The 10,139-nt window shown below is 47.6% G+C and overlaps 1 protein-coding gene across 1 annotated transcript in view; it reads left to right on the forward strand.

The window, feature by feature from the left end:
* Positions 1 to 9,333, forward strand: part of LOC126215294 (mite allergen Der f 7-like) — a 48,171-nt gene extending 38,838 nt beyond the window's left edge. Inside the window, exon 5 of the mRNA XM_049941980.1 lies at positions 9,018 to 9,333. Within this exon, the coding sequence (XP_049797937.1) occupies positions 9,018 to 9,210 (193 nt within the window). The 3' untranslated portion in view covers positions 9,211 to 9,333. The remainder of the gene's footprint in view (positions 1 to 9,017) is intronic.
* The last annotated feature ends 806 nt before the right edge of the window (positions 9,334 to 10,139 follow it).

Below are 10,139 nucleotides of genomic sequence, written 5' to 3' on the forward strand. Positions count from 1 at the left end.
GGAAGAAGTTGTGTGGAACTGTGAAAAAAATAAGCCAAATGTACAAACTGAGAAGTCCATGCGCAAGATAGGCAACATAAAGGAATGTGTAAGCTCAGGAGCACCGTGGTCCTGTGGTTAGCGTGAGCAGCTGCAGAAGGAGAGGTCCTTAGTTCAAGCCTTCCCTCGAGTGAAAAGTTTACATATTTTATTTTCGCAAAGTTGTGATCTGTCCGTTCGTTCATTGACGTCTCTGTTCACTGTAATAAGTTTAGTGTCTCTGTTTTCCGACCGCATCGCTAAACCGTGCGATTAGTAGACGGAAGGACGTGCCTCTCCAATGGGAACCGAAAACATTTGATCGCAAGGTCATAGGTCAACCGATTCCTCTACAGGAAAACACGTCTGATATACTCTATACGACACTGGTGACGGCATGTGCGTCACATGACAGGAATATGTTGTCGACCCACCTAACTTGTACACTTGGTGAATGGGTAAAAAGATTCTTCTACCTTGCCCGATTTAGATTTTCTTGTGGATGTGATAATAACTCCCAAAAAATTGATGAATACATAAGAGTTTGTCACATCAACTGAAAATATAAAATTAAACTTTTCACTCGATGGAAGATTTGAACCATGGACGTCTCATTCCGCAGCTGCTCACGTTACTACGGGACCACGGCGCTCGTGAGCCCATAATGTCCTTGATGTTGCCTATCTTGCCTATGGACTACTCAGTTTGTATATTTTGCTTATATTTTCACAGTTCCACACAACTTCTTCCTGTTTTCTCAATTGATCTGTGTCCAGTTTTTCAAGGCCTATCCACTGTGCCAACTTATAACTAAATCTGAGGGGGGTGCGATGGGGAGGTTCCCTTGTAAGGAACACCAACACAGTTTTACTAATTACGAACTTATATTCTTCTCAAAACACTAAAAGGAGACAGCCACTGCCTTCGTCATATACGCTCCTGGAAATGGAAAAAAGAACACATTGACACCGGTGTGTCAGACCCACCATACTTGCTCCGGACACTGCGAGAGGGCTGTACAAGCAATGATCACACGTGCGGCACAGCGGACACACCAGGAACCGCGGTGTTGGCCGTCGAATGGCGCTAGCTGCGCAGCATTTGTGCACCGCCGCCGTCAGTGTCAGCCAGTTTACCGTGGCATACTCAGCTCCATCGCAGTCTTTAACACTGGTAGCATGCCGCGACAGCGTGGACGTGAACCGTATGTGCAGTTGACGGACTTTGAGCGAGGGCGTATAGTGGGCATGCGGGAGGCCGGGTGGACGTACCGCCGAATTGCTCAACACGTGGGGCGTGAGGTCTCCACAGTACATCGATGTTGTCGCCAGTGGTCGGCGGAAGGTGCACGTGCCCGTCGACCTGGGACCGGACCGCAGCGACGCACGGATGCACGCCAAGACCGTAGGATCCTACGCAGTGCCGTAGGGGACCGCACCGCCACTTCCCAGCAAATTAGGGACACTGTTGCTCCTGGGGTATCGGCGAGGACCATTCGCAACCGTCTCCATGAAGCTGGGCTACGGTCCCGCACACCGTTAGGCCGTCTTTCGCTCACGCCCCAACATCGTGCAGCCCGCCTCCAGTGGTGTCGCGACAGGCGTGAATGGAGGGACGAATGGAGACGTGTCGTCTTCAGCGATGAGAGTCGCTTCTGCCTTGGTGCCAATGATGGTAGTATGCGTGTTTGGCGCCGTGCAGGTGAGCGCCACAATCAGGACTGCATACGACCGAGGCACACAGGGCCAACACCCGGCATCATGGTGTGGGGAGCGATCTCCTACACTGGCCGTACACCACTGGTGATCGTCGAGGGGACACCGAATAGTGCACGGTACATCCAAACCGTCATCGAACCCATCGTTCTACCATTCCTAGACCGGCAAGGGAACTTGCTGTTCCAACAGGACAATGCACGTCCGCATGTATCCCGTGCCACCCAACGTGCTCTAGAAGGTGTAAGTCAACTACCCTGGCCAGCAAGATCTCTGGATCTGTCCCCCATTGAGCATGTTTGGGACTGGATGAAGCGTCGTCTCACGCTGTCTGCACGTCCAGCACGAACGCTGGTCCAACTGAGGCGCCAGGTGGAAATGGCATGGCAAGCCGTTCCACAGGACTACATCCAGCACCTCTACGATCGTCTCCATGGGAGAATAGCAGCCTGCATTGCTGCGAAAGGTGGATATTCACTGTACTAGTGCCGACACTGTGCATGCTCTGTTGCCTGTGTCTATGTGCCTGTGGTTCTGTCAGTGTGATCATGTGATGTATCTGACCCCAGGAATGTGTCAATAAAGTTTCCCCTTCCTGGGACAATGAATTCACGGTGTTCTTATTTCAATTTCCAGGAGTGTATTTTCACAGTTCCACAGAACTTCTTCCTGTTTTCTCAATCGATCTGTGTCCAGTTTTTCAAGGCCTATCCACTGTGCCAACTTATAACTAAATCTGAAGGGGGTGCGATGGGGAGGTTCCCTTGTAAGGAACACCAACACAGTTTTACTAATTACAAACTTATATTCTTCTCAAAACACTAAAAGGAGACAGCCACTGCCTTCGTCATACATATCTAATTACGGCTAATCTCAGCACGGGCGTTCTTCGTTTGCCATCATCGTCACACGCCAATCCATCACTGCATCCAACACTGCAACCCAAGGTTAGGCCGGCGCGGTTGACGCGAAACCAAATATCGACACTAGTAACGTCACTGATCACTTTTATAAAGATACTTCGTCACTTTGCCGGTATTTATTTATTATTTAGGGGTCTAAGCACGGCGATGGTGACACCCTTCTCGGTTAAAAGCCCTGTATTCCAATGATTACCTCCACACACACACACCATTCCCGCCAACCACTCTGGCGCATCTCGACACTCGCTCTCGCAACACGTCACTATCGATTGTTCGCCCTATCGACCTGTGCCGAGTGCAAAGTTATAGTAAGGGCCTACGGACCCCTTACAGTCTGCTCCGAAATTCATTACACTTCTCGTGAAACGAGCTGCTATTCGATATGTCATTACGGAGACTCGAGTTTAGTCTTTCATTACGAGCAAACCAAGAGCTCTGCCGCGAAACGAGTTATACCAATATTTTCCTTGTTTTTATTTTTCTTCGTAAGGCTATAGGCAGCAACTTGGTTTCAAAGTTGAACATACACACTGAAGCGCCAAAGAAACTGGTATAGGCATTCGTAGTCAAGTACAGAGGTATGTAGACAGGCAGAATACGACGCTGCGGTCGGCAACGCCTATACAGGGTGGTCCATTCATAGTGACCGGGCCATATATCTCACGAAATAAGCATCAAACGAAAACACTACACAGAACGAAACTCGTCTAGCTTGAAGGGGAAACCAGATGGCGCTATGGTTGGCCCGCTAGATGGCGGTGCCATAGGTCAAACGGATATCAACTGCGTCTTTTTAAATAGGAACCCCCTTTTTTATTACATATTCGTGTAGTACGTAAAGAAATATGAATGTGTATTTAGTTGGACCACTTTTTTCGCTTTGTGATAGATGGCGCTGTTATAGCCACAAACGTATAAGTACGTGGTATCACGTAACATTCCGCCAGTGCGGACGGTATTTGCTTCGTGATACATTACCCGTGATAAAATGGACCGTTTACCAATTGTGGAAAAGATCGACATCGTGTTGATGTATGGCTATTGTGATCAAAATGCCCAACGGGCGTGTGCTATGTATGCTGCTCGGTATCGTGGACGAAATCATCCAAGTGTCCGGACCGTTCGCCGGAGAGTTACGTTATGTAAGGAAACAGGAAGTGTTCAGCCGCATGTGAAACGTCAACCACGACCTGCAACAAATGATGATGCCCAAGTAGGTGTTTTAGCTGCTGTCGCGGCTAATCCGCACATCAGTAGCAGACAAATTGCGCGAGAATCGGGAATCTCAAAAACGTCGGTGTTGAGAATGCTACAACATCGATTGCACCCGTACTATATTTCTATGCACCAGAAATTGCATGGGGACGACTTTGAACGTCGTGTACAGTTCTGCCACTGGGCACAGGAGAAATTACTGGACGAAGACATATTTTTTGCACGCGTTCTATTTAGCGAAGAAGCGTCATTCACCAACAGCGATAACGTAAACCAGCATAGTATGCACTATTGGGCAACGGAAAATTCACGATGGCTGCGAAAAGTGTAGCATCAGCGTCCTTGGCGGGATAATGTATGGTGCGGCATTATGGGAGGAAGGATAATTGGCACCCATTTTATCGATAGCAATCTAAATGGTGCAATATATGCTGATTTCCATGTACCGATGTTACTACAAGATGTTTCACTGCGTGACAGAATGGCGATGTACTTCCAACATGATGAATGTTTGGCACATATCTCGCGTGCAGTTGAAGCGGTATTGAATAGCATATTTCATGACAGGTGGATTGGTTGTCGAAGCACCATACCGTGGCCCGCACGTTCACCGGATCTGAGGTCCACGGATTTCGTTCTGTGGGGATAGTTGAAGGATATTTGCCATCGTGATCCACCGACAACGCCTGACAACATGCGTCAGCGGATTGTAAATGCATGTGCGAACATTACGGAAGGCGAACTACTCGCTGTTGAGAGGAATGTCGTTACACGTATTGCCAAATGCATTGAGGTGACGGACATCATTTTGAGCATTTACTGCATTAATGTGATATTTACAGGTAATCACGCTGTAACAGCATGCGTTCTCAGAACTGATAAGTTCACAAAGGTACATGTATCACATTGTAACAACCGTAATAAAATGTTCAAACGTACCTATGTTCTGTATTTTAATTAAAAAAACCTATCTGTTACCAAGTGTTCTTCTAAAATTATGAGCCATATGTCTGTGACTATTACAGCCCCACCTATCACAAAGCGAAAAACTGGTCCGACTAAAACATTCGTATTTCTTTACGTACTACACGAATATGTAAAAAAAATGGGGGTTCCTATTTAAAAAAAACGCAGTTGACATCCGTTTGATCTATGGCAGCGCCATCTAGCGGGCCAACCATAGCGCCATCTGGTTTCCCCCTTCAAGGTAGACAAGTTTCGTTCTTTGTAGTCTTTTCGTTTGACGTTTATTTCGTGAGATATTTGGCCCGATCACGATGAATGAACCAACCTGTATAACAGAACGCATTGGTTTGTTTTGAAGGTCTCTTTTATGTTTGTAAGGAGCTACAACCAATGTGACCGAGCAGTGTGATACAGATGTTATAGAGGGTGATATTTAAGACTTGTTCTGAGAGTGCTGGGACCGCGATTAACCTCCCAGGCTGTAACTGGCAACGTCGCACCTGATTCTACAAATACATGCAAACCACCGTGAGGTGCGTGGTAGAGCGTACGACAGATTGTATGTGTTATTTGGATTTGTTCCTGTTCTATTCACATATGGAGCACCCCCTGTTATTCCACGTTCCCGCACGCACAGAACCAGTCTTAAATACCTATCTTTATAAAATCCGTACCAAACTGTACGGTCACAGTGGTTGTAGCTTCTTACGACCACAAACGAGACCTTCCAAATAAATCCGCGCTTTCTGTTGTGTGTTTCGGGTGGGCTGAGAAAAAGTTACTTCAGGAAAATCATAACAAATTTTTTGCACGTGATTGGAAATTTCTGTAAATTGAGATTCAAACTACCAACATGTGTGCCTGAAACACTTTACATATTCATTGACAAATACATCTCAAGCTATGTAGTGCCGAAGTGAGCAGTTCGTAGAGAAGACGCCGAAAACCGGACGGTCCTTGCTACAGTTTAAAATAAAAAACACATTCGTGGAGGAAAGTTGCTTCTACGTAACTAATTGAAGGAAGTTTGTTTATAGCCATACGCGTTTACGTTCTTTTATTTGCGAATCATCTTTACTTGCCTATAACCCGTGTTTCTTTTTATACATACACTCCTGGAAATGGAAAAAAGAACACATTGACACCGGTGTGTCAGACCCACCATACTTGCTCCGGACACTGCGAGAGGGCTGTACAAGCAATGATCACACGCACGGCACAGCGGACACACCAGGAACCGCGGTGTTGGCCGTCGAATGGCGCTAGCTGCGCAGCATTTGTGCACCGCCGCCGTCAGTGTCAGCCAGTTTGCCGTGGCATACGGAGCTCCATCGCAGTCTTTAACACTGGTAGCATGCCGCGACAGCGTGGACGTGAACCGTATGTGCAGTTGACGGACTTTGAGCGAGGGCGTATAGTGGGCATGCGGGAGGCCGGGTGGACGTACCGCCGAATTGCTCAACACGTGGGGCGTGAGGTCTCCACAGTACATCGATGTTGTCGCCAGTGGTCGGCGGAAGGTGCACGTGCCCGTCGACCTGGGACCGGACCGCAGCGACGCACGGATGCACGCCAAGACCGTAGGATCCTACGCAGTGCTGTAAGGGACCGCACCGCCACTTCCCAGCAAATTAGGGACACTGTTGCTCCTGGGGTATCGGCGAGGACCATTCGCAACCGTCTCCATGAAGCTGGGCTACGGTCCCGCACACCGTTAGGCCGTCTTCCGCTCACGCCCCAACATCGTGCAGCCCGCCTCCAGTGGTGTCGCGACAGGCGTGAATGGAGGGACGAATGGAGACGTGTCGTCTTCAGCGATGAGAGTCGCTTCTGCCTTGGTGCCAATGATGGTCGTATGCGTGTTTGGCGCCGTGCAGGTGAGCGCCACAATCAGGACTGGATACGACCGAGGCACACTGGGCCAACACCCGGCATCATGGTGTGCGGAGCGATCTCCTACATTGGCCGTACACCACTGGTGATCGTCGAGGGGACACTGAATAGTGCACGGTACATCCAAACCGTCATCGAACCCATCGTTCTACCATTCCTAGACCGGCAAGGGAACGTGCTGTTCCAACAGGACAATGCACGTCCGCATGTATCCCGTGCCACCCAACGTGCTCTAGAAGGTGTAAGTCAACTACCCTGGCCAGCAAGATCTCCGGATCTGTCCCCCATTGAGCATGTTTGGGACTGGATGAAGCGTCGTCTCACGCGGTCTGCACGTCCAGCACGAACGCTGGTCCAACTGAGGCGCCAGGTGGAAATGGCATGGCAAGCCGTTCCACAGGACTACATCCAGCATCTCTACGATTGTCTCCATGGGAGAATAGCAGCCTGCATTGCTGCGAAAGGTGGATATACACTGTACTAGTGCCGACATTGTGCATGCTCTGTTGCCTGTGTCTATGTGCCTGTGGTTCTGTCAGTGTGATCATGTGATGTATCTGACCCCAGGAATGTGTCAATAAAGTTTCCCCTTCCTGGGACAATGAATTCACGGTGTTCTTATTTCAATTTCCAGGAGTGTACAATAAACGTATTACGTGGTAGATATAATATGCTGCTGTGTTTGGTTAGAATCAACTTTTATAGCAGAATTTGTGCTACAAAAAAATCAACTTTTGTAGCTACAAAAGTTGATTTTAACCTAAAAAGCAAGAGAAAAACACGACAAAATGTACAATTTGTGATACAAAAGCTCATTGTAGCCTAAAAAATGAGAAAAACACGACAAAATGTAATGTAGCAGCATATTGTATCAACCACATGATACGTTTATAGTTTTTGTAAAAAGGAACATATATTACAGGCCACTGAACATGCTTAACAAATACACTAATGGCCATTAAAATTGCTACACCAAAAGGAAAAGCAGATGATAAACGGGTACTCATTGGACAAATATATTATACTAGAGCTGACATGTTATTACATTTTCACGCAATTTGGGTGCATAGATCCTCAGAAATCAGTACCCAGAACAACCACCTCTGGCCGTAATAACGGCCTTGATACGCCTGGGCATTGATTCAAACGTAGCTTGGATGGCATGTACAGGTACAGCTACCCATGCAGCTTCTACACGGTACCACAGTTGGCGTATTGTTACGAGCCAGTTGCTCGGCCACCATTGACCAGACGTTTTCAGTTGCTGAGAGATCTGTAGAATGTGCCGGCCAGGACACCAGTCGAACATTTTCTGTATCCAGAAAGGCCCGGGACGTAACACATCTGAAATGTAACGTCCACTGTTCAAAGTGCCGTCAATGCGAACAAAAGGTCACCGAGACGTGTAACCAATGGCACCCCATACCATCACGCCGGGTGATACGCCAGTATGGCGATGACGAATACACGCTCCCAATGTGCGTTCACCGCGATGTCGTCAAACACGGATGCGAACATCACGATGCTGTAAACAGAACCTGGATTCATCCGAAAATATGACGTTTTGCCATTCGTGCACCCAGGTTCGTCCTTCAGTTCACCATTGCAGGCGCTCCTATCTGTGATGCAGAATCAAGGGTAACAGCAGCCTTGGTCTACGAGCTAATAGTCCGTGCTGCTGCAAATGTCGTCGAACTGTTCGTGCAGATTGTTGTTGTCTTGCAAACGTCCCCATCTGTTGGCTCAGGGATCGAGACGTGGCTGCACGATCCGTTACAGCCATGCGGATAAGATGCCTGTCATCTCGACTGCTAGTGATACGAGGCCGTTGGGATCCAGCACGGCGTTCCGCATTACCCTACTGAACCCACCGATTCCATATTCTGCTAACAGTCATTGGATCTCGACCAACGCGAGCAGCAATGTCGCGATACGATAAACCGCAATCGCGATATGCTACAATCCGACCTTTATCAAAGTCGGAAACTTGATGGTACGCGTTTCTCCTCCTTACACGAGGCATCACAACAACGTTTCACCAGGCCGATCAACTGCTGTTTGTGTATGAGAAATCGGTTGGAAACTTTCCTCATGTCATGCGTGAATGCTCTGAAAAGCTAATCATTTGCATATCACATCATCGTCTTCCTGTCGGTATAATTTAGCGTCTGTAGCACTAATGGCCAGTAGTGGAGTTTTGTTGTTGGATCTGCTACCGTACATTGGATATTTCTGGAGCCGCGTCCTTTGCAGTAATCTTACTTGTTGCCGTTTCCGTTCCTTACAGGAAAGTGACTTTCCACCTCGAGGGCAACATCCTGGACTTCATCGGGAATGCGATCCTGGATGTGGTGACGACGCTATTCCGCGGGCCCATCATGGACTTCGTGGAGACCGCCCTGCGCAGAGTCATCACCGAGCTGCTGGAGAGGATCGACCTGAGCGACATCATCGGCGGCAGCGCCAGGTGTGGGCTCTGAATCCTCCACATCTGAGGATGCGATTGTACAACTGGGTAATTCTGTCTGTACATACCTATCACGATACAGATACACTACTTGTCAGCTCTGATGGTGCAAATAAACTGATCTTTATAACGATTACCAGTTGCATTCATTCTCTCAACAAATATTTTATCACCTCTGACCTTGTCTCCCCCAGTACCTGATCGGACATTATTTGAGTCCTCCATATCTCGGGCCACAACTATTCAAGTGGCTTCTTCTGTCTGTACACATCTACAACGACATGGGTGCTCTACTTGTCAGCTCTGATGGTATAAATAAACTAACCTTCATACCGATTAACAGTTGTATTCACATTATCAAAAAATATTTTAATCACCTCTGACATTGTTTCCCCTGATACTTCACCAGACAGTCTCTAAGTCCTCCACATCTGGGAACACCACTATTCAAGTGGCTTGTTCTGTCTGTACACATCTACAACGACATGGGTGCTCTACTTGTCAGCTCTGATGGTATAAATAAACTAACCTTCATACCGATTAACAGTTGTATTCACACTATCAACAAATATTTTAATCACCTCTGACCTGTTTCCCCTGATACTTCACCAGACAGTCTCTAAGTCCTCCACATCTGGGAACACCACTATTCAAGTGGCAGGTTCTGTCTGTACACATCTACAACGACATGGGTGCTCTACTTGTCAGCTCTGATGGTATAAATAAACTAACCTTTATACCGATTACCAGTTGTATTCACTTTACCAAAAAATTTTAATCACATCTGACCTTGTCTCCTCTGATATTTGACCAGACAGTCTCTAAGTCCTCCACATCTGGGAATGCCACTATTCAAGTGGCTGGTTCTGTCTGCACACATCTAACAAGACACGGGTGCACTACTTGTGAGCTCTGAGGCTACAAATACATTGGCCTTTATAT

This window comes from Schistocerca nitens, chromosome 12 (assembly GCF_023898315.1).
Source record: "Schistocerca nitens isolate TAMUIC-IGC-003100 chromosome 12, iqSchNite1.1, whole genome shotgun sequence".
NCBI lineage: Eukaryota > Metazoa > Arthropoda > Insecta > Orthoptera > Acrididae > Schistocerca > Schistocerca nitens.